This window comes from Dermacentor silvarum, chromosome 10 (genome assembly GCF_013339745.2).
Source record: "Dermacentor silvarum isolate Dsil-2018 chromosome 10, BIME_Dsil_1.4, whole genome shotgun sequence".
Taxonomy (NCBI): domain Eukaryota; kingdom Metazoa; phylum Arthropoda; class Arachnida; order Ixodida; family Ixodidae; genus Dermacentor; species Dermacentor silvarum.
The window spans coordinates 102390312-102415793 of NC_051163.1; the positions used below are offsets into that span (position 1 = coordinate 102390312).

The 25482-nt window shown below is 45.1% G+C and overlaps 2 protein-coding genes across 2 annotated transcripts in view; one reads left to right on the top strand and one right to left on the bottom strand.

The window, feature by feature from the left end:
* LOC119466388 (conserved oligomeric Golgi complex subunit 5) overlaps window positions 1–17076 on the top strand; it is a 53819-nt gene extending 36743 nt beyond the window's left edge. The window contains exons 16-19 of the mRNA XM_037726897.2: window positions 4052–4220; window positions 6573–6716; window positions 11187–11266; window positions 16787–17076. Of these exons, the coding sequence (XP_037582825.1) occupies window positions 4052–4220; window positions 6573–6716; window positions 11187–11266; window positions 16787–16898 (505 nt within the window). The 3' untranslated portion in view covers window positions 16899–17076. The remainder of the gene's footprint in view (window positions 1–4051; window positions 4221–6572; window positions 6717–11186; window positions 11267–16786) is intronic.
* Window positions 17077–18304: 1228 nt separating this feature from the next.
* The window catches only part of LOC119431725 (peroxidase), a 70955-nt gene continuing 63777 nt past the window's right edge, over window positions 18305–25482 (bottom strand). The window contains exon 15 of the mRNA XM_049657347.1: window positions 18305–23988. Coding sequence (XP_049513304.1) covers window positions 23925–23988 — 64 coding nt within the window. The 3' untranslated portion in view covers window positions 18305–23924. The remainder of the gene's footprint in view (window positions 23989–25482) is intronic.

A 25482-nucleotide genomic window follows, 5' to 3' on the forward strand; every position in this document is an offset into this window, starting at 1 on the left:
TTCGTTATAAATGCGTAAGCACGGGTCCGGCTTTGGAGTTCTGTTGGGACACCTTGATTTCCTTAAGAAGATTCTTTGTGTTCGGCTGAGACACCTTCGTTTCAACGCGGCAACCACTACGCTAGTTGTTTACGATATGCGAATCACCGCGTGTGAAGACTCACGACGCCACCTACAAGAAGAACGATGTAGCGTAGTAGCCGTGAGCGCGAGCCAGCGTCTTCATGTTTTGTTTCCCACGCGACGTCATCCTTTTACACAAGGCGCGCATCTGCTCCCATTTCTCTAACCACGCGACGCCATCCTAGGCCCGCGCGCTGGCGTTGGCCGCTGACGTCACGCTCCCCCATTTCGCAGCCCATGCTCGAGGCTTCGCCCCGCTCCGCGAGAACGCCCACTCAGATAAACGGATCCGGTGGGCTTGAGCCTCCTATGCTTAATGTACGACAATAAAACTGCGAAGTTACAATGAAAAACTTGTAGCGTACGAACGGTACTGTGCTCGTACTGGATATTGTCAACGTGTAACTGTGATCACAATGAGTGCTACAGTTAAAAAAAAAAGTTGTCTATGCGTAGTTCTTAGTTAGGCTGTTAGTTGTTATATATATATATGAACACTTCAGCGAGAGATCTCTTTCATTAAGCAGGTTGGTCGCGGAACCGATGACAGCAAATGAGGCAACCGATGACACCCCAATGGGGAACTAAGTTGATCAGGCGCGAAGGCGCTCGCGCGGACATCGGCGTGCTTGGCAAAAGGGACGTCCCCTCGTTCATTCGACGCCACCGACGGGACGAGTAAGGCACGGCCGGCGCCAGGAGGTCCAAGGTGTTCATGAGAAACAATAACTACGGCAACTTCGCGACACCACACCCCTACGGAATATAACTAAGCTTGTGAGCGAGCTAGCTTTACTTCTACATGGCTGCTACCACTGGTATTCGCGAAAAATACTTTTGAAAAATGCTGGTGGCCATATTTTTTTGCGACAGGGCCGTCCCCGTGTCAGCAGGGGGGGGGGGGTGGCGATGCAGAAATCTGAGGGGGGGGGTCAGGACATCCGGACATCCCCCCTGGATCCGCGCCTGGTTCTACTGTAACACTATACGACGCTACGACGCCTTCGTGACGCTCGCTCTTCGTTTCCGATGCCTCGTGCTTGTGCGAAACGACACGTGTCCACGCATTTGGTACCTGGTGTGTGTCATGAGTAAGACGCCGGCGGCGCCATAAAGAAGAAAAAGACGATCCTGGAATCAGAAGATTCCAGGTTCGAATCCTGGCAAGCTCGCCAATTGTGATGTGTTTCGTTGTCACTGATCTCGGAGGCGTGCGGGTGTTATGAGAGATGGAGGGGGAAGACGCATGGCGACACAGCAAACAGATTTTATTTACACGCGAACTCAAAACCAAAAAGCCTCAAACCGAAAATCAAGCTACACACTGAACTAAAAGACAATGAATAAATAAATGCCAACAAATGTACAACCTAATGAACACACTAAAATACCCACTAAACATGTCCTTAACTACGCCTACACTAATTCTGGGCGTTTCCCACGCGAACGTCTGGCAACTCTGGCCTACTGCGAGAATGTATCGTCCTTACTCAGTTCGCCCTCGTCGCTCGTATTCTCCCGGCGAGAATCTCGTTGGGCCTTTCTTGAAGTCGTTGCTTTTCGCCGACTGTCGCATAGTCGTGGCTGCCTTGCAGTCGGTACGTTCACCCGCTCATCTTCGGAGCCTGTTTGACCCGGTCGCTGTTGCTGACGTGGCCGGGAGAGGTGACGGGTTAGGCCTAGCGACGTGCTTGGCCGCCGCTTCCAGTCCAGCTTCTTTCCCGAGTGCCGACGTGGCGTTCCGGGGATCATCGCACGTGCCGGTCTGCCGTAGAAGGGGGAGCCTCTCTGGGGTGCCTGGTCCTGCCGTGAGAAGTCGCAGCTTGTCCAGGAGCCTCGCCCGAACTTGCCGAGGTCGACGGCCACACCGTGGACGGCCAACGTCACGGACTCGGCCAGACCCCCAAGTCTCCCGTCGCCAGTGCGGTGCTGGCGATGCGACCTTCCTGGCCCGGAACTCCTCAGACAACGCCGTTCATCCCTCGATCACGCCTCGGGTCACGCGCCTCGCGCGCTCGCGCCGTTCAGAACGCTCCGCTCACATCGTCTTTTTCTTCTTTATGGCGCCGCCGGCGTCTTACTCATGACAGTGTGACATGGTGCAGATGAGTGCTTCGATGGAAACGGAAAACAGGTGCGCATTACAATTGAGGGCGCGTTAGAATCGAGTAAATACGGTAAACGTTTATTTTTCGAATTTTCGTGCCGAACCTGCATATAACGAAATCCTCTTTATAAAGAAGTTTTTCGGGAATTTGTCAATTTCGTTATGTCCAGGTTTAACTGTATGTGCCTTCTCCTCGAGACAGACAAATTTACGTTTCTTCGTTGGCGTAGCCATTTCGACCGGACACGCACACACCACAGAAAACGGCAACGATTGCGGTGATCCCCTGTAGTCTCGTGCAGGCACGTGATGACCACGCGTGGCTATGGATTGCAGTGGCTTAAATCGGTACTTTGAATTTGATTTCGTTCGCGAAAGCCTCGTTCAAGCGGACGTACAATCATCACAGCTTTGGAAGGGCCTTCTAATTTGGCTACTCGGCAGTTACATTTTCAAATCACTCCCAGTTTCGTTCTCGGAAAGTTCGTTGAAGTGGAAATACCGAATAAAACGCCTTCGTTATGAAAGGACTTTTTTGTATTACTTTCTGTGGGCAGCTGACGGGGAATCGGAAAATCTTCGTTGTGGCGGCATTCGTTGTAGGGTCGGATTCGACTGTACACATATTGCGGGCTGTTATTTCTCATTCTCACTTTTCTTCATTGTACTTACAGTTTGTGCATTCCACAAAGTACAGTAGAACCTCGTTCATACGTCATGGCGAAAAACACGTGAAAAAACGTGCCAACTGAAAAAACGTACGATGCGAAGCGATTGAAAAAATTTGACAGACTCAACTGTAGTTGACATGTATGTAATGTGAAGCACTGCACGAATCGCTGCACACGAGGCGCGCGTCGAGCTGGTGGGGCTTCGGTGGCTCGAGACACATTTTCTTGTTTTCCCATTGTGCAGTATTTAGAGACAGTGACGGGAAACCGAAATGAAATCGAGCTGCTGGGCGACGGTGAATGCTGCCAAAGCGAAATGTGACGCTCACATCGCATGGCCTGCAGTAGGGAACCGCAGCGCGTTTGGATTATCGCCTGTGTGCAGTATGCTACCAATGGAACTATGCCTTACGCGCTGTAAAACAGATAGGTGAAGATGTTTATTGCAATAGGTTTGGCGGCAACAGCTGCAAATGTGACGTGCGATGACTTGGGAAGAGATTTGGTGTCCCGGAATAAGAAACTGAGTGCGCGCTGGCGCTTTCACGCTAGACGGGCGGGCGAGAATTGCGGGGAAGCTGATGCCTCCGTAGGCTACTGTTCTCAATGGCTCCTCGCGCCTTTTCTTGTTTACATGGGATCCAGCGACCGGAAAAGGTATACAGTTGCAGTCTACAGCAGGGAACAGCGGCGTGTTTGGGTTATTGCCTATTAAATTTGTGCAGTATGATTCCAACCGCACCACGTGCTGTGTAACGGATAAGCGAAGATGCTTATCGCAATAGGGTTGGCGGGGCTATGAATGCGGTGTGCGACGACCTCGGCGATTTGCTGGTACGGGAGTGAGAAACTAAGTGCGAGCCGGCGTTCTCACCCAAGACGGACGGGCGAGTCTGGGGCAGTCTGGATGAACTCTGGCTTCTGTGAAATGGCCTGCTCCGAGAATGTACAGCTGCTGCATTAACAACATGGCACATAATTGAAACCCCTTGTGATATTTAGTAGACGCTGCTTAGCAATGCAGATAGTTCTGAGCAAGACAGACAGCAGCGAGTAAAAGGTTCGCGTGACAGTTGGAAGCATTTAAGGCAAACGAAGTAAAATTTTGTCAAGGTTAGCAGTGCAGAAAAAGGCATCAAACGCTTCGCAGGTTGCGGGATCTGGCGTCACGTGCTTTGGAGCTACTTGTGCGGCATGCAAGCTTGGTTCGTCCGCTGGCCGAAGGCGGCAAGATGCGGCTGGCCGCCGACTTTGCCCACATGGAAATGGCGCTGGCACCACTGGGCCAGCCCCTGGCAGACCTGGGGCGCCCCTACAAGGTGGGTTGCACGTGTTACGCTGTTTTGGAATGAATTTAATTGGAGTTTGCTGAGAAATGAAGTGCGGTATGTTACAAATTTGTTCAACATTCTTTGTAGCAAAATAGGGGGGGGGGGGGGCGGGAGAAGGTGTGGTGGAGAGCAACATGTCTTTGCAGTGCATATGTAACACAAGCTTACTACATCGTGAAGAAAAATAATGTTATAAATAGTTTCTCAATGAAAGCACGTTGGGAATGAAAAAAAAGAAAATGCTGGAAATAACCAAACCTGTAATAAAGGCGATAAACAGAGGATAAGCAGAAATATAACTAGACACAATGGGAATGAACAAATTGAAATGCATGACTGGCATAGCACATTTTGCCACAAACACAATGGGCACATGCACCTGGAAAATCTTTTGCGCCAGCAGTAACTTGTTCTTAAGCTAGTAACTGGAGTCTACTGTATGTAACAAGTCCGCTTATACAGTGGAGTCTCGATGATACGATCACGGCTAATACGAATTTCCGGATGATACGAATTTTTCTGAGGTCCCGGCCGCGCCCCATTACTTTGCAACGTACTAGAGAACGGTTGTTACGAATCGATTTTCGACCCGCGTCAGTTGATACGAATAAACGCCGCCCCACCAACGGCCGCGAAAGACAACAGCGCGCAGTCACGCGCGTTTTCTCTTTCTCTTTTGCGGCGGAGGCGTGGACGCGGCGCCGGACAGCGCGGAAGCCGCGACTAGGCGCGAGGAGTTTGAAGCGGTGCGCTTTTGTTGCTTTTGTGCTTTTCTTTTTGTCTCTTTGCTCGCTGCGGCGGCCACGCTGCCCCACGCGCGGCCGCCGCAGCAAGCGAAGGTTTGTGCAGTCTATCGCTTCAACGGAAACTGAGCAGCGTAAGCACAGCGCATACAAAGGTCAGAGCCATGTGGAGATCGCTTTCAAGATACGGTGCGCGCGACAACACCGACAGCTGGCACAGGCACAAAGTACAAGAACGCATTTGTTGGCAGAGTAGAAGCCACCCTCCCCCCCCCCACTCTCTCCCTCCTGCGCTACCTTCCCACTTTGCTCCTTTCGCGTGGGGAGATAGCGTTGCCAGTTACCCTTGCGCTCGGTTGCAAGATACGCATTTGGCGCCGCCGCACAGCGTCGCCCCCTCTCCCTCCCATACCCCCACGGCCTTTCGCGCAACGGGAGTCGCGTTTGCTCTCCGCTGTGCGTTCGCTGTCCGTGAAGGCGCTCGTCGTCCCCCGCGCGCTTTCACTCGCACATACGGCGCGCGGTGACGACTTTATCGCCCTTGGACTCGTGCTCCACGTCTCATGCTCCTCCTCCGCATCGCCCTCGTTGATCTCCTCTCCCATCGGTAGGCGCAACTCGTGCTCGCTACCGCCCTTGTCGGCGAGATTTTCCCGCGGAAGCCTCAATTTCGTCTCACGCGGCTGTACTGTAAGCGGTATGCGTATACATGGAGTTTTATGGGAGGGTAAATGGGAGTGGGAAAAGGCCGCGTTGGGGGTAGCCAGTTCTGCACTATAAACGGTTACGTTATAAGTGGCCTATACTGTAAATGCTTTTTACGTACGTGTGCCTGAGTGAGTTCACCTCTCGACTCTTTAATTTAGCTAGCTTTAATTGTTTAGATGATACGAATTTCGGCTAATACGAATTTTTTTCGTGACCCCGTGAGATTCGTATCATCGAGATTCCACTGTTTAGGCATTTATACTATGCTTATGTTATGTTATGCTTATATAGGCTAAATTGAGCTGATGACCTGCTCTCTTCTCTACAAAATTTTGTAACAGAACAATAAATGGTACCTAACTCTTAGCATAACCCAAAGCTAACGTTACCTCACCTCGCAAGGTGGTAAGGTGGCACCTGGGAATGTGATGTTTTGACACTTGCACCACTTTGCTCGTTTGTCTGCTATGCTGCTACATTTGGCCTCATAATGAGTTGCAGTATAGGAGCTGCCTACCGAGCGAGCCGGAATGAATCTTGGAGTGTCGCAATGTCCTGTTCCCGTGTGACCACCTTCTGCATCATGATGTCATGGCACAGTCACCTCCTGGGAAATGAAAGTGAACTGGCTGTAGAAACACTATTATAATAAATTAATTAGGGCACCGCTCTAAGGCTTCTCGATAGTCTTTCGAGGGTTTGAAGGTCCCTACACTTAATCTAATGCCAAAAATTGAGAGGCGAAACTATCATGTTTAAATGCCCCATCTTTAGCAGTAGCAGCATTAAACGGTACGGCCTCTTCGTCCCTTCTCGTCACTCTTCTTTCATCCCAGTCCACCTTCCTCTTTTGACAGTCTCTAGAAAGTCCGTGCGTGTGTGCGTGCAGGTATTGCGGGCTCTGCGGCCACTGCTTTTCCAGAGTCCTCAGCACGTGGCTCAATCCCCCATGCTGGGCGACGTGGTGCCTCACTCGCTGATGCTGCATTTCCTGTTTGCCAAGGCGCCGCCTGAGCTTCGGTCACCATACGAGGTGGGTTTCTTTGTGCAGGGTGGACTTCCTCAAGCCTTTGTTTTGACCGGCAGTACTGTGGCAGACGGCAGAACTGGTTAGAAAGCTGTAGAAGGGGAGGACATGAGGCACGGGGCTTGAACGCAGCTTAGCTCCGGAAGCAAAAAAACAATTGCTGTCTCACGTCCCCCTGGGAACGAACCCCGCTGGAATGTGGTGTGGCCATCATCGTTGGATACTTAGTGTCTCGATTGGTGGCGTGATGCGTCATCCTGGTGCTGGTTACGTCAATGGGTGCAAAGTGTATCCCAGTTAAAGCATTTTGTTGTTGACCATAACTGTTATTATGTGCCCTTACATTCCATGTTGTCCAGCACCTGCTGACACTTTGCCCATGTACGTTTCGGAGAATGGTGTGGCATAGATAGTGGAAGTGTCTCGCGTGCTTATGTTCATCTTCATGGGCGAGTTCACCTTCGAAGATTGCGTAAACGGCACGAAGCGAATGGTAACATTTTAGGCGGAGGCCTTGCCTATCCCCCCCCCCCCCTTTTTTTTCTGTGTTCTGGACAATGTGGAGTGAGAGAAATGGTCATGCGCATGCAAAATCCCAGTTTATCCAATTAGGTCACTGGTGTGTCGTGGATTGGTTTGGGAAGAGCAACCGAGGGGTTGAAAGTGATCCCGACCCCTCATGAGGGTTCTGAATGTAAGAGCACTTCTCTGCACCTTTGGCTCTGTCAAATTTAGTGCATTAATTCCAATGTAAAAAGCTGCCTGTAAGTACTCTGTACATAAAGTGTTGTTTTCTAAATTTAAAGCATCTGTGGCGTCCCATATCTGATGGCAAGAAGTAATGCAGATGCTGAGAGCAGCTAAAGTTTCTGCTCCAATTTAAGCTGGTAATGTCGATTTGAGAAGCAAAAGTAAAGGGGTTGTGATGAAGAAGATGAACACCATGAACTGAAGATGATGCACACCCCCAATAGCAGCAGCATCGTGATCACTTCACGAAAGACGATGCTGAAGTTTTGGTTCGGAGTGCTGCCCGACGTAACTGTTGTAGCCGCCTGTTCCAGACAATAAATCTCATTTTAGGATGAACAAACTTTAGTGGCACAAATGTGCGTAGGTGGAAATCTTTTTGAGACCAGGAGGAACAAGTGCTATTGTGCCGGTCTTGTTATGTAAACAGCAGATAACCGCTGGCCGATTATACCAATAGAATAAGTGCTTAGCGTAGGGAAAAAGAGTCCATGGTAGCAGAGCCGGAGTGAGAAAATTATGAAATTTTCAGCCATAGGCTGAAGTCTGCTTATGCAAGACAGGGTTAACTGGAGATCACCTGGTGAGGCCTTCCCCCTATAGTAGAGATAAATGTGGTGTTGACGACGATGATGATAATTATGGCAGAGCAGATCATTGCCACGTGTGCATGGTTTTAGTTTTTGCCAGTGACTGTTTTCATGGGATGGTTGCTGTTATTGAATTATCACACGGTGCTTACTGTATCCGATATTTCTAGAACATTGTAGTCGATTCCATAATGAAAGAGACATATCTGACCAGATTGCACGTGCATTGTGAATAGTGTTGTATATTCTCGAATGCATGCAAGCACCAACAATTACTATGGAATGTGTGGTGGGGCATGTATTAATGGTGGATGCACTTGACTTGTGCGATCAGATTCACCTACTGTGCTTGCCACCATTGTTGTGATCCGTTTGTCCTTCTGAGAACGAGTTCACCCATTAAAGAGTTGGAGTCTTGACTCTTTCATCACCATGTCTATAGAAATTGATCAATTTAATCAAAGACTTTTCTGCGTGTTGTTTAACCTTTCCGTTGGACTTCTGCTAGCAACACCATGCTCTGTCTGAGATGATAGCTGAAATTTAACTATTTGTTAGATTTGACAATAGTTGGCAGATTGGGGAGTCTGTAAAAAGCAAAAGAACTTCATGCAGAGGTATCGTTAAACTAGCCTGGCAGCGCTCCTAGCACTTTCTAAATAAAACGACACAAAATTTGCACTTTGGTCGACTTGGCAACATCATTTTTTAGTGACTGCAGCAGTTAGGACGCAGAAGTTTCTCTCGGGTTGTCTAATTTTATGATCCACCCTCTAGGCTGTTTTAACGATTTCTCAGAATACGGTAGAAGCTCACAAGTGTGTGTTATTTTGATAATTGTGTTCGACTAATATCAAGTGAAGCTTTATTTTTCCAGCTGTGGGCGCTTTTATTCATTAGCGTGTCAACAGCATATGTACAACATTTTACGAGCTCTTCCCATCGTGTAAGGTTCTCACTCGCACAAGAGCACGCAGGCGATTTTAGACCAAGCTTTGACTGAATCTTGACTAGCAGTGTAATATCTTACATTTTGAACGCCGCCTGTGCAAGTGCCTTTATCCAATACTGTACGATATTGTGCAACACTCCAAATTACTGTGCCTAACTGCATGGAAACTGAATAAAGCACATGGGAGCTCCTGCGCCAATTGAATGCACCCTAGACCACCTTGCTTGCACAGAAAAGCTGATCGAACGCAATACTCGAAGTATGAGGAGGCTTCTGCATGCTTCCCTGACCTGACAACCATTGCTTTGCAAGCCTAAAGAATGCAGTAAAAACAAGCCAAGTGTCTGCTGCAACGAGTAAAAACAAATGCCCCCTGTACGATGGGAACTTATCCATTTTCACATTTGCGAAGCTACTGCTTTCCCGCATTGCATGGGTATCACTATACTATAGCTAGTATTATTGCCAACAAATCTCCATGTGAATTTTCTTGCGCGATCTGACTTATATAAGTTGGGAGCGGGGGGCCAGGTGTATATTTTGTATATTTTAGATCTTTTTAATACTCCCGGTACTTAGTATACTGGAACTAGCAAATTATTATACTTTCAGTAGTGTTCCTTGAGGTGCTGCTTTGAAGTTTCACCTATGAATTAAAACTGTCTGAGCAATTATTATGGCTTTACATACATTCAAAACACCAGTGATCAGGTTATAATTTTATGTATCACAGTATGCGTTGCAACTACTACGTCTTGAAATAAAACATTGAAATGTAAAAGCACCGAAAGTGAGAAAATTTATAGCGGTAACGAAAGAGTTAAATCACATTTATGGCAGTATTTTGTTTTTCTTTTTTTGTTCATCGCGGTCACTACAACACGACATTATGGCTCTAGTAGATTCTTTTTGTCTTGACGAGAAGGGCTTTCCTGCAGTGCAGCTTACCAAGCTAACGATAATGCAGTAAGTTTCTAAATCAAAGGATATGTGCAAAGACTGTGCGTTTAGGTGGGCAGATGATGTCGCCGGTCCTGGGATGAAATCATATGCAAGAGCAAATATATGATGCGCACAGTTTGCAGTTTATCACAACAATGATCTGAGCGGCTGTTGTTTTGTCAAAAGTGCTGTGAGGGGAGGTGCAGCTGTGCACTTGGAAGGGGGTCTGTAGTAATGCAATATAATAGCGACACATGTCATGGCCATGAAGTGAGAGAATTCTGCTTGACTGCAGAATTTTGTAAAATAACGACTTCAGAGCACCAATGTCAGCTTCTACTGTGTGACTGTACTAGTGCTGAAAAAAAAAGAGAAGGAAGGTGGACAAATGTAAGAGAAACACTTGAGCACACCTTTTGTATCATGTAATTGCTCCTGTCATCATACTTTTATTGTGTGTGCTGTTGGTGTGTATCCATAGTGTATAAATAAAAAGTCCATGTTTCAGTGCTGCCAAGTTCGTTCCACAGTGCTTTTCGTGTGCACTCAAGAAACCTGTGACGGGCACACACTTAGGTCGACGTCACATTGTCAGCCATGACCACCTTTTGAGGTACTTTTGGCGTAGAATGCATTTCATTTTTGTTTCAGGAAGTCACCTCGTGTTACGTATGATATGACCATAAAATTTGACTGCTCTTGGGAGAGGCTTTAGGTTTACAACAAGCATCTCCACAATCTGACACATGTGCACCCGCACGAGCCATAAGTGTGGTATTGAAAGCACAGTCACACGTCAGCTGCCTTACAACAAGCTGTGCCAAAACTATGCATGTGAGCCTTGGAAAATTGACCATCGCTGATAGCAGCTGTTATTGCCATAATTATACTTCAGTACATCAGCTGTTCATTGCATGTTTAAAGCTTTTGCCAAAACCTCTCTGCAAGAACATTCAGCATGGGCCAGAATAACTGGGCTAACATTGACAAAACTTCCATTACATGAGAAGGTTTCCTTATTGGTCAGTGTTAAGACACCCGTAACTTGTGGTAACAGTCAGTGTGACAGCAAGGTAATCGCTGCAACAGTGACCAATAATCGAGGGTACTAATGAAAGAGAAGTTTTTTGAGCACAGGCCTTTTTGTGTAAGTGCAACCATTGTTCCTGTGCACAAAATGTTTGCTCTTCTATCACCGAGCTCATGGTTGTGGCGGTCATGTTTACTGTGTAATGTTTGCAGGCGGCGTCCTGGTCTCGCAGTCGCTATTCAAAGTGGCTCGATGAGCACACGTCTGAGAAGGAGCGCCTGGTCCTTGTGCGGTGAGTCTCCCTGCTTTTAAGGAGAATGTTGGGTTTCCAATAATTAGCTGCATTTGTGCATACACTTGTGAAATGAGGATTTGCATGAAACTAGGGTGCACGTGCCTTACTTGTGCAAGCTTTCATTCTGCACATCGAGCTACATTCACGCAACGTGAATCAGGTCTCATCTTTGAATTTTGTGATGTGTTCGTGGGCGACCCATTGACATGAAAGTCTGAGTGCACAGAGTGAGAAATACAGTCGACAGCCGATTATTCAGACACCAATAATTCAGACACTGATAATTCAAACATGCTTGATTATTTGGACAGCCCCGTGGCACTGCATAGACTTAATGTGTAATGGCATAGACTTAATGTATAAGGATGACCAAAATTTCGGACACTTTACATCGTGTTTGTGCCACCACTGCACTGCATGCGAGATAACTTGACTGCATCTTGTGCTTCGCATTTTGGATGCTGCAAATAGCAGCCAATTTTCTTTTTTTGTGTAAATTAGATGTGACAAGAAATAAAGTAAGGGTGTGCGGATACTCGGCTATCATTGAATCGAATAGTGAACGTTCGAATAGTTAGATTTGTGAATTGAATATCTACTATTCGATTTTTCAAATGTTCGGTATATATGGTTTAGAGATCAGCGCAGTGCCGCATGTCGCGAGTTGCCCTTTGTGCTTGATGCTGCCCAAGCAAGCATTTCACTTTGTTGTTTTTGGCACAAAAGGAGTGCCGAGCATGCCGTGGATGGGCTGCCCTGGTTGATGCAAACGCGTACTTTGTCTCTGTGAGTGCTTCTGGCCCACTGCATGTGCTCCCTGACATTGGCCCAATGCGGGGATTGCACACACAGTACCCGAACGCCGAAATTTGCAGAAAGGCGCTACGGCGGTCGGGACCACCTCTGTCGGTACAAGGTTCGTCCAGGTCGACAGGACCAACAGAAACGATAAATCGAAGCAGACAGAGGAAACAGCAACAAAAGCAGCGCCTATTTCAGAAACTTGTGAAAGCATGTGTGATGATCTGGCAGATTAGCCGTTGGAAGGCATGCAGATCGTGTTGGATACACGGTGATGAACTTAATGCTGCTTCAACAGGCCCTTACGTGTGATCTCGAGACTGATCACTGGTGGGCCACCCGTATGAGCATTAGCAGGCAAGCATTCTGCAATGACTCGTGACTCGCTACCTAGGCCGTCTGCCTAGAGTTAGGCAATTAGGCCTAATTGGTAATGGTTAGTTGAGAATCGGCAACAAAAGTTACGGTTTAGTGCTGAATCGTTGCAGTTTTATTCGCAGCAGCGGCAAGACGCTTGGAACGCTGAAACCATCTTGCAAACAAAAGTGAGTGTACGGGATGCCAACGAAGTTGGTCACGGCCTCCATCTTTGTGACACACCATACACTGGCCTCTCGTGCCTGAAGCCATTTGTAGAGACGTAGACATGCATCGGTCTTTTTTATTGCTTCAAGCAACCCGTCATAGGACACGCTTTGAATTTACACGGAAGGCACGAAAATGTCCTGTGACTAATGCTCTGACCGCCCGACTGTACTATATATTTGTGTGGACGGCGTATGTACGAGAAGGGGAGGGGGGTATGTCACGCGAAGCTGTGTCCCTGCCGATTTCAGAGTCTATGACAGGTGGCAAATCACGAAGAACCTAACACTGAAAAGGTGCTTACTCTTTACTGTTGATGCCAACCACGGTCAACCTGCACAGCACCAACAATGGCTACGCACAGAACGATGAGCCGGCCGCCCGCTTCGAACTGAATTTGGAGTTGCTGTTGAGTAATTCACTTCGTTGGTTGGAAATGACTGCGTAAATAGCTTTCGCTTACCTTCAGGTAGGATCGACAATATGTTTTTATGGATAATTTAGCAGAGTTTTCGAGATCGCTTCTCGTTTTGAATGCGCCTAAGCCTAACGAACGAAATTTTCTCCGAGACGTGGGCGCCACCTGTCAATAAAGTCGGGAGATAGGCGCGACGACGGCATATAGCCTCTGAGATGGGAGGATTTCGGAGGCTATGGTAGACAGCTTGTACTGCTTGTCTGTTTCGTTCAGATCGATGGACATGTGAAGTAAAAATACAACGCGCTCCTGGCTTCCATTGCGCTGCCTCTCGCACTTTCCGGATGCTCACACACATAGACTTGGTGCCCTATGTATGCGAAATTCAAAGCGTAATGGAATAGCGTCCCGCACGTAAACTACGCTATCACGCTATACTAAAACTCTCTTTCTGCAAAGTTCGTTTGCGGATTCATGTGGTGCGATGTCGGTGCTTTCATCTGTTGTGCAGATTGGTCTCACGATAACCCACCTGCCGTAAAGTTGGGATCGCCATTCTGTATCTTGGAGAAAACGCTAGAAAGCCAGACTTTCAGAGCAATAAAAGATTGCCATGAGAAAACAGCTCCACTATTAAACTGAGAACCTCATTGGTATATAGTACAATGTGATGTCACTAATTATTTAGCTTCAGAGGGGAAAAAAGCACATGATTCTATTCAACAGACATTCTATTGACGAAAAAATATATTTTTCAGATCTTCATGTACTAGAACTGAGCTGTAATCAGTGCTGGCATACTACTTTGGAGTTCCCTTCCATAAGAGTGGACCTTACATATACCTTAATTTCTATGTACCTAAGTTACTGATAGCTTGCTACATTCTTGTCATGCAATGCTAGGAAAGTCCTGTGCTTGTGCAGCACCGTCTTTTCTTACACAAAATTTGTAAGAAATAAATGTGATAAATTTTCTGATATTTGATATTCAATTCGGTATTTGGATTTTTTTTCTTACTTAGATTCAATATTTGATTTGAAATCTACTACATATTCAGTATTCGCACGCCCTTAAATAAAGCGTTTGCAAAATGATGCATTTTTTAACCGTCGGTGGTGGTTTTTGAAGTGCCGTGTGCTATAGCTTCGAAGCGAAGCCGGTTACACCTAGTGGCACCCTCGGCTGCTTGGCACGTACTTGGCATTGTGCCGGCAGCAGTGGGCAGCAGTGGGCTGCTTGCATGGTTGTCCCAAAAGCTCTACGCTGGTGGGGTGTTGTGGGAAGGTTGCCGCAAGTGCATTTTCACACATTCCGCAAGTGGCTGGAAATAGTTGCGTGCAGTGCACTGCCGCACGCACTCATTGCTGCTGCAAAGTAATTATATATGCACCACTCTAGACAATATCTACCCACAATTTTTTTTTGTAGCTGATAGTCCGTTAAACCCAGCGCCGTTAAAAGCAGAATTAGTTTTTTAATAATGTAGGCTGTCCAAACTAAGTGAAGAGAATAAACTGTTATACTTTAAAGTATGTTGTATGCAGATCCATTGTAACAGGTGAGGCCTAGTGGCTTTGCTATCTCAATACAGTCAAACCTTGATTTAACAACATTTGCGATGTAACAAACTATTTTTATTTGCCCATCTTAGTTTTATTGAATTCTCGATATAATGAAATTGTTCGCAGCACGCACAACTTCATTATATCGAGGTTTGATTGTAGTGCTGATGCACAGCTGTTGTGTGCTCTTTTCATGCTCACATTTAAAATAAAAATAAAAAAACAACAAAAAAAGAACCAGAAAGAAAAGACGCCGACCAAGAAGGGGTTAGTAAGTTCTAGTGTATTGGTCCTAAAAGAATGAATGATCTTTCTTGCTTGTGATGTTTTGAGGGAGTGAATTGCGCAGTTTATCGAACCATCGATTTCACCTTTTCTTGCTGAGGCAGAAATCAGCAACACACTTTATGCATATGCACGATTCATGAGTAAAAATGCGCTCTGGTGTCAGTTTTGGTAATTGGTCATGATCCAGCTTTTGTCTTTGTGGTATGTATTTCTTTTTGTGTATGATTTGTATGCCAGTCACCACTTGCTTTGCATCGCGCAAATAAAGTAAGAGAAGCATGCATTTTCATATAACCATTTGCAGTTTGTGATAATGCATTGTGTGAATGGTTGCATAGGGTTAAAAAATTTAACCCATGGGGTATCTGTAGAGGACAGTATGGCAGTAAATTTTGTAAGCAGTCCTTTTTTATAATTTTAAAATTTGTCTTCCAGTTAAGCTCTAGTTTAGTACTTCAATTTTTCACTTCAAATTGGTATTATCGCTGCAGCATAAGTTGCGGTGGTTGACTTAATTATTTTTCGTTGTGATTGTTTTATCTGATACACTGCTTGCAACACAACCAGGCCATCTTTAACACCTTCACCCTTGGCATAGAGCAAATTAATTAACAGGACTCTCTAGAAAAAGAAAAAAAAAAGATGTAATATTGTAATTTGATTTGATATTTGACTTTTTGCAGCACTGTTTGTTTCATATTCAATCTACATTGAAGTTCCACTGTTGACATTCTGAGGTTTCCAGCGTCCCATTGTGTATATTATTGCCTTGGCGTGCAAATGTCATTGAGATTTTTAGATTCGCTCACTCCCGGCTGCAAAATTTTGTTCAGCGGAGCAAACTCTGGCCTTTTGTGATACATATTGGTTTGTGAACAAGATGTCCCACTTTTCTGACACCATGCAGTGATGACTGCATTACACCAATACCATGGCCTCCAATATTATGTTGTATCGCACTTTTTGCAGAGAACACCTCTGCAAGGGTGCTGCTGTCTCGTAGGCCATGCGCTTGCAGAACTCATTGGAGTGCTACTAGTTAAGGAATTGGTTGGTAAACACCACCCCATCACTTCCTGGTAGATAGTATTGTTGTGGTTGAGATGACTACCACGAAAACACCAACTCACAGCTCACAGCCGCTCCAACATTTGTTTTCTGTTGTTTTCATTTTATGTACCGTAGGTTTTCATTGTGTTCGGTAACATGAGAGAACCAAAAGCCCAGGATTAGGACACTACCTCTCGAATTTCCTCATGTCCAATTTCTTGTTGATGGAGACCTGCGCCGATGTTTATGTGAGAAAATCGGCGACCTTGCTTGATAGTAAAAAAATGTCTTGAAACAAGCATTACAATAAGCTTGTCAACATAAAGGGCTGCTTAGAAGATTAAAATGTTGCACAGTTTGTTGAAAAAAAGTTTCTGTGCTGACTGTGGCTACAGCTAGGTCAGCATAACTAGGAAATTCTTGAGTCAAAGAGGACAAGTGTGTTGCCTAGAAAAACAATCACCTGTCCGACACGCCCCCCCCCCCCCCCCTTCCCCCCCAAAATAAAGAAGAGGCAAAAAAGTAACTGCTCGACCGATTACTGACACAAGCAACACACAATCGCATGAACTGGATGGTTGGCACCGTGCACCAAGTCTATACCTGATCATTATGTCACATGCTGCACATTCAAACTGTCAATGACTACTGTTTGCTGGTTTATGAACAAGGAACTTGTACAGGTTCCGAAATGTCAGCTAACTTTTGACTTGTTCAATCACCTTTGTGTGTTATTTTTTCTTAACGTACCACTTGGCCGGGTCAGTTTTTTTATTGAACTCGCGACTAATTACACCTGCCCTGTGTTGCAGCGGTGCGATGGAGTCGTATGTGCAGACCGTGCGTCAGCGGCAGGGCAAGGAGTTTGCACCAGTCTACCCCATCATGAAAGAAATCCTCGAGAAGGCCATGGCGCAGACCTGATGCTGCTTCACTCTTATTGTGACTGACTCTTAGATAGAATGAGCTATGGAGGTGTTGATTGAAGAGTGAAGGAGTTGTTGTACAGCTCAGATCTGTTCATGGGGTGTCGTGCTTTGCTAACGAAATAAAGGTGCAATCAAGATGGTTCCTTGTTGCACGAAGAACTCCTGTCAGACAATCTGTTAACTGGGTGGGCAGAGACCATTTGTGGTGGAAGGAAATGTGAACGAGAAATTTCTAATATACAGGTGAAATCAGAAAGTTGTGCTCGGGTACGTGAGATAGTATACCTATCATTAAGGTCACTAATACTGGTACACTTTCGATCGCAATCGAGCCACATCTGGATCAAAATTCTTGACTGCGATTGGCTCCCTTCAGCAGCTTGTGCAAAGGAGCCAATTGCGACTGGGAAATTTGATCCTGATAGGGGCTCGATGCCCATTGAAAGTGCACCACGTGACACGTGTATTAGACATAGTTCCCTTGTCCAATCCAGTTCACATGGAAACAATCAAGTACACCCTATAGCAGGAAAGGAAAGGCCAGTTGCTCTAAGAAAGTAAAATTCATTGCCATGGCAAGGAATGACTCGCCCTTACTTTTTTTTTCACTACTGTGTGCATGTGTGTGATATGCTAAGTGGCCCTCACAGCCCGTTCAATTGTTTTCTTCAGTCAGTCAAAACTTTATTCAAAGCACCTGTGAGTTTGTGGGATGGGCAAAAGGGTCCTGCCTAGGTGATGGCCAGGAGTTTGATTGATTGATTGATTGACTTTATTTCTTTCTTTTGCAACATAAAATTTGCACACACTGAGTGGACCCTTAGCCCTAGGCTAGTTTGGGTCCAAAAAAAGTTTTTTTTTTGTTACAATGGCTATTCGGACATGGTAAACACCATTGAGGAAAATCAAGTATACAGTCATCAAAATATCAAATCACCAGGCTCATCAACAAAAGCATTCAATGTTGATGAAATGTGAAATCGAGCAAAAAACCAATCAATTTTAATCAAATTTAATATGAAACCTAATCTACGTTATACAATGGTAACTTTCAGAAGAAGAAAGATAAAAAGAGAAAAAGAAAGCAACATAATATAAAAACATGCAAATGAGTTGCACATTTCATAAATATTTGCTTACGTCAAATATTTAACTGTTGCATGTAGTGTTGTTGTAGTGTGTTAGCGAAATGAGGTGACAGTTTTATTAAAAAAAGAATAGTGTTCCAGATTTTAATACCACAGAATTCTAGTAGATGTTCACCCTAGACATTATCAGTAGGAGGAATATTTAAATTTTCAAAGGATAATTGTCTAGTACAATTGTCTAGTACAAGGTGCGTGACACATGAAAAAGATGGTTGTAATTGACAGTGTTGTACACTTTTTAATGTCCATAAGAGGTAGCAAGGCAGAATCTGTGATATGTAGAACAAAGGCTTGCTAGGATCATTATGCTTAGAATTGTTTATGATTCTCACAGCACATTTTTGCAGTCTGCTTACCGGGTCCAGATAAGTTCAGTACGTGACTCCCCAAGACTCAATACAATATGAGAGGTGACAATGAATAAGAGTAAGCATAATAGTTCTTGAGTCCTGGCTGTTTTTGTGCTGCCAATTGAAACAAAGCTCAGTCAACCATTGTCAGCAATGGAAAGCTGGCCTTTCTTGTGACAGGGCGTGTAAATGGGCAACACAGAGATGCATGTGGTCTGGTTGTGAAGGGGTGGCTAGGTTTATGAAGTAGTCGGTGGCTTCAATGACAAAACAAGGCCTACCAGATGAAACCTGAAGTTTCAATAAATAATCTTTTTGTATGCTTTCTCCGAGTCATTTTTATTTTCGAGTGAGAAGGCATAATAACTATGGTACTTAATGGTTTGGTTACACAGTGTCAGCAAAACAGTAGTGATTGCACCCGCAAGTTACAAATGAAAAACTTTACCATTCTCACTATCTCACTGTTGTAGTGCGTTATCGAAATAAGGTGACTACCATTTCTGTTTCTTATCTCTCTCCCACTGAATGGCTTCCTTTCCAAGGTGTGTTCTGATGAGGTTAATGATGTTTTAGTCCCAATAGAGGTTCGCTAAACACATATTTTGAAGTCAAGATAAAGTGGCAGATTAGTGTTCTGAGATGCACAGAACACCGCTTTTGTTAAGAACAGTTTTCGTAAGCAAGAAAATGGCACAAACATCGAACAGGGTTGACTGGACTGTGAATATGCTCTACGAACTTCCATTATGTAACATTCTCCATTAGAATTGATAAACTGTCAGCTGCTGATACAAAGTTTAATATGTTGCATTTTAACTCGAAGCAAATTGCAGTGTAGTCAAGTTGAACAGGTTTTATTGTGATTGCAATTACTATGTGGATTCTCGAGGCAGCCTCACACTGTCGCCATTGGCATCAATGTCGGTGCCGTCGTGCTCTCCTGCTATCGATGGCACATGTGTGACCTGCACGTGGAGTTTTAGAAGGTCTCCTGAGGCATGCAGTGCATTTGGCTGCAAAAGCGGACGAAGCCAAGTGCATGCACCATTGTGCTCTGCAGCCAGGGCGGCATTCTCACTTCCGCTGCTGGCATGAGTGTTTTGCGTACACACATTAGCATTCCTGCTTGAGCAGCTGCGTGCATACCACACTGTGGTGCATATTCTGGTCTGAACGCAATGGGCAGTAAACATCTAGCCAAAGCTATGCAATCGCCGACAATTTTCATTCGCTCTCATCTCTCGCATCATTGAGGTGTGTGACACCTGCAACACCACTGGCGGCACTGCTCATCGTGCCAGCGTTGTGAGGCACTTTCAGCGTAGTGCTAAACCTCGCTATGCTTTAAATACTTCGCCTTTAAGCTATACTGCCAATGTCTTTTTTTAATTGCGATAGCAATTATATGGACACCCCAGGCGCATTTTTGCCGTCGCTGTGTTGTTCCGTATACAGTCTGAGGGCGATAACACTGTCGCTGTGAGCTGCATGCAAGTGAAAGCGCGCTAGGGGAGCCGACAATCGCGGCTCAATCTCACGCGCGCAAGGAAGGAAAGCGGCGAGGGAACAAGCTGACTTCTGCTGCCCGAAAGGCTGTTATGGGAAGAGAGGGTGAGTGAGTGGCATTGTACTGCGGCAGCAACTGCGTATTCTGCGCTTGAGAGGCGCTGACAATCGCGGTTCAATCTCGCACGTGCAAGGGAGGAAAGCAGGGAGGAAATGCGCCGTCTTCCGTTGCGCGCATGTCGCCAGGGGGAGCGAAGGGAGGGGGGGCGGCGTTGAAAGCGACCTGCGTTGGTGGGTGAGTCTAGGTGCGACGGCGGCCCATACCTTTGTGTGTGCTGCAATCTCACCCTTCAGTCTCAGTTTGCATGGAAGCGATACACAGCACGAAGGTCATTTCGCTCGCTGCTGCTGCCGCGCTTCCTGACACCAGCGTTTTGACAGCGAGTGTCCGCGGTCATCGAGTGTGATGTCTTCACGTTTGCCTGTGCACGCTGACACCGTGCTTGTTAATTTAGATAGTAAGCGAACGTTTGAAAGTTTATACGCCGATAAAACTACAATCCTTCATATAGCTGTCTGTGCGTTGCTATTGCAATTGTTGGTTCACTTTTCTGGCGAAACTGAGACTTTTTTTTTTACAGAAAGATATTCACAGGTGATATATTCTTAGCAGCGCTCACTAGGCACTATTCGCGAGGGTGTCTCTATGCAAAAGCAAATGCATTGAAATCATTACCATTTGTGGGGTTATGGTGCCCCCTTTGAACTCCTCATTATACTTATGTCAGTGCAGATGATTTGCAAAATATTCAGAATTTTTAAACACAGCTATTTGAGCAGCCAATGACGTAGCATCTATTACAATAAGTGGACTAAATTGTATGTTGAGATATTTGATATACTTTCTACATTTTTTGTGCATTTACACACTCCTAACTGCTAACACTATGCGGTTGCAAAAAGGCAGCATCAAGAACGTTAACCACACACAAGCTTTTTTAAGTTCATTTATTCAGTATTTGATGATCATATTTGAATGGATACATGCACTGCTACATTTCTTTTTTCACATACAGTCACTCATTCCTGGCTCATTTGCGAGAGCCATTAACTGCCTGGCATTACAACCGTCACGGACAGCAGTTTAGTTGGCATATACATAAGGATGTGTTTTCATTAAAAAGGCACACATTGCACTCGCAGCATTGTCAAGCACAAACATAATATAACCATTCAACTGTATTCCATGGTCTCTCATAAAGCGCATGTGAGCAATAAATACATTCTTTTTTTTTTTCAAGATGTGTAGAAACTACCTTTCTTTGTCACGAATCTGCTGACATTGTTTTGTCTTGGACATACTTTACCACTTTGCATCTCGGGACATGTCCTATGAGACTACTGTAGCCAAGTGTGGCAGGAGACGTGTATAATAGATTATGGCAAGCCGTTTACAACTGCGTAACATTCGAATAGTACAAAGACGGCAGAGACGCACATGTGCCGGCTGTGTATTGAAGAAAGGAGGGGTTTTGGAAGTAGGCTTATACAGTTGAAACCGGTAAGACTGTTTCATGTGACACAAATAATATATTCGTTATATCCGATATGCGTTATGAGGATATATTTGTGACATGCTGATATTGTCAAGAAACATTTCATTTTACTTCGTTATAGTATCTTTGTTTTGTTGGTTTGACTGTAATAGGAATGTATGTGTGATAGTGATTACTATGTATACTTGCGATGGATAATATATGTGAATTGATATTGCTGATGTGTTCCATTCAACTGGCTTTATTTTGAAGCAGTGCTCATGGTGTGTGGTTTGTGCCATGCAGTGGTGTCCAGAGAACCAGCTCGTACATGCTAGCAAGCTTTGTAAGAGTGGCCAGGTGATCTCCTAACACTGGAAGTGGATACGCTTGACATGGGCTTGAGTTGCTTAAACAGGGCCTGCAGTTAAACCTACGCATCACACAAGCCATGTCAGCTGTAATAACATGAACTTTATTGAGACGAGAAGTAGGTTCCACGCTTGTAGCCAAGAATCCTGAGTTCAATGCACAGCTGCAAGCATCTAGATGTTTGGCTGCTGTTTGGTTTCCATGACCGAGCAGCAAAGAGCGAGTGATTATGTGGCTTTCACTATTGAAGAGGGAGCTAGTTAAACTTCTTGAACATATGGTAGGTGAAAAAGATGAGAGTGATAACACGAGCCAAATACATTGCAATAATGTGCAATAACAATGTCGCTGTCTTGCAGCCATCATTATTCTTGGCTTGAGAACAGCACAGAAAATACTACTGATATAACAGTGACAATGTTAGAAAGTAAGGAGTTGCTTTAAAGGCCCACATAAGACTAAAATGAATTTGAACTTTCTTTGCACAGTACAATATACATGGGGTTCTATTCATCATATGTCAATTACATTGATCCGTTTTGTTGAACGTACCACTGGAATTGTCTCAGTGCATTGTACTGAGCCATCTTTTTTTATGAACGTTCGTTCCGAGAATGTTGCCTTGGTCAGCGGTGCCTTGTGTTCTGCTGTTTAAAAGTAATGCACTTGGATAACTCCTGAGTTGCTTTCATTTTGTTTGGGCATCTTTGGCATGTTGCCCACATCAATATCTCCAGCCACCACGCAATCGGTATTCGCTGTGCATCAACAAGAGAAAAAAGAAAAAGAAAGGAGCACTCGAGATGAATTCTGCATTGACGCACACATCATCCCGTTTTCCCTGAACAAACTTCCGGCTATCATGCTGCTTTGCGAGGGTTGGCACAACTTTCCGGTCTTTCTGAAACATCTATATTTGCAAATACTAGACGCTCCTTTGGAGAGAGCCATAGGTGTGTTTTCCAATCATTCTTACTAGAAGATGGACACAGCAACATAACGTTCATTCTTGTGCTAGCCTGGAGGACGAGCCATCTTCCTTGTTTTTCGTGACCGAGGAGTAAATTCAGTGTGGTGCCGGGATGGAAACAAACGGCTCTCTGGCACGGTAGGACACATGGTGCAGGAATTTGTGTGCTTGCATGATCGCGCACCATTTTGGCTAAAGCCAGCACTAACTTCCACAGCAGTGAAAGAGAGTATGGCTAGCAGGAACAGCCCTCATTACCAGTCCTCGTTATGGGATGTTCATTAATGCGGCAGTCATTACCACAATGTAAATGTAAGGGCCATTCTGCTCAGCATCAAATTGTATATTTTGCTTGGCCAAGGACTTTTGTGAATCTGGGGAAGGAAAATGAAAAAAACAGAACTCAAACTAAATTAATGCCCCTTGTCTCCCATCTGTTCCAACGCTATTTCATTTCGAACAGGGACTGGGTTTTACACAATTTTTGTACATTTCTGTCAACCCTGTTACGCACAAGAGGCCATCAGACATGGAAAAAAGATATTTGATTGCAGCAGCAAAAATACATTCTCCGTGTACACTTTTGGCATTCCACAGATTGCAAATTGTATCTTGAAGATACACTTAAGGTGCAATTACGGTGCACTTTTTCATTTCAACTATATCCTGCTAATTGTACATACACTCAATTTATTTATACTGTGAAGTCAGCTCTTCAACTACCATTTATACAAGGATGACGTCTTTCCTACATTCGTCAGTGGACCTCTGCTGGCTTTTTAACATGTGAAGGCCACATTCTGTTCAAACGCATGGCACTTAGAAGTCAATCACACGACAAAGTGATACTGTTGGTTACTTGGTATGGCACAAGCAGAACTAAATGGTGCAGCAGTGCAAGAATACTGACGTTTCGGAACAACACTGTCACTTAACAACACCTGGACGGAACTCGATCCTCCAATAGGCGCACTAGGTTGCATTTTAAGTCACCAAGTGGCGTTGACTGTTATCATCATCACCGGGAGTGCTGCAACTGCAGGCAGGGTCAGCATGACCGGAAGTGGCCGCCGCGCGAAACACCGATGGCCCGGTTGACTAGACGGGTTTTGTGAGTCGCGGATGTGGCGGCAGGCGTCACGGGTATTGCCAGTAGGACAGGTCCGGTCGAGGTAAGCTCTCACAGGGCACCTCTGGGTTGCTGCACACAAGGTAGATGGACATGTGGTAAATCTCGTGCTTACCTGTGAACATGCCTAGTCCCTTATAAAATATTAGATAACTTTTACATGAAGCAGAAACACTTGTTCAGATGCATACCAAAAAAGAATCTGCGTAGCTGAGGCATACAATATTAGCTTTAGTACTGTGTAGAAGTATACTGGAACATACATTGATAGTTGCATTAAAGGAGTGCCAGGTAACATTACTCTTCCTGCTAAATTGCTGGCTCACGCTTGCATTTAGCATAGAGCTGTGAGTTTGCACTTTGCAGTGAGTTTGCACGTTGCAGTGAGTTTGGTTTGGTTTGGTTTCCGGGCATTACTTAGTAGTATTTCCCAAGGTTTTTGCCACGATAAATATGACGTGGGTGCTGTCTGAGGCAACGCTGCTCAAAAATTTTCGATTCTGCTGCGTGACAAAGACTTGTAACAGCACTCTCATTATATGAATATATTCCTCCTCTTTGAAACTTGCTGCTACAGCTTCCTATGCAATAATTCACCGTGTCATTATTTCTGTATTTTCACAGCACTGGCTTGATGAACTTAATCCAATTTTTCTTTTTCGTTTATTTGGGCAGAACACTACAAGTTAATACCTTGAACCTAGAGGCAGTGGTTTTTGTACGCAGTCGTGCCAGCCAATCACGAACGAGAACCACAGGTACGCATTTTAGAGAATGGAGGAGAGACAGCTTGATTTCGAGCTGCTAATTTTCGTGTGATCATTTCATCTAGCCGGTGTCGAGCAGAAGGAGATTAGTGGTGGGTTCTGGACGAGCCCTTTTTGGGTCAACTCCCTCTTTATAGCTTTAAAGAATCACTAAAAAGAAGTACTAAATCAGTTTAAACTGACACAGTACGTATCCTTCCAAAATTTTTTCTACTTTGTGGTAAGCTGTTGAATACTTGCACAAAAAGTGAAGGCTTATCTCCCATTTCTTGAATATCGCGCTGACACCCCGTCGCCGGTAAGTCAATGTATGTAACGTCATAGATTTCAAATTATTGTCTCGTATTTATGCCGTTGTGGTGGTGTAGAAATTGATTTTCAAAACTTGCCAAAGTAGTCTTTGGCTTCTTTACTACCCTTGCACTAAAGAATATATATACATAACTAGGCCTGAGCCCAAGCAGCGGCCGTCAAAATCTGACGGCCGCTGACGTCACGACCTTGTGTGGTAACTTCAAGGCGGACAGGTGCCATGCATCATTCTCTAAAACTGTCATCAAGTACAACGACAAACTTCCCTCGGGCTTCACCGCTGCATCTAAACCATCGATACCCCCGTAGTGTCTTATTAGCCCCACAGTACATCTCAGTGTACCAGGAATCAAGAAAAAATCTGAGCTGTCGTCACCTGTGCTGAAACAACTGTCTCTGCTTCTTCTACACGAGAGGTATGCGGACAGTGTACATATTTATACTGATGGTTCCACAAACCTCCAGTGTTCGTCCGGTGCTGTGGTTG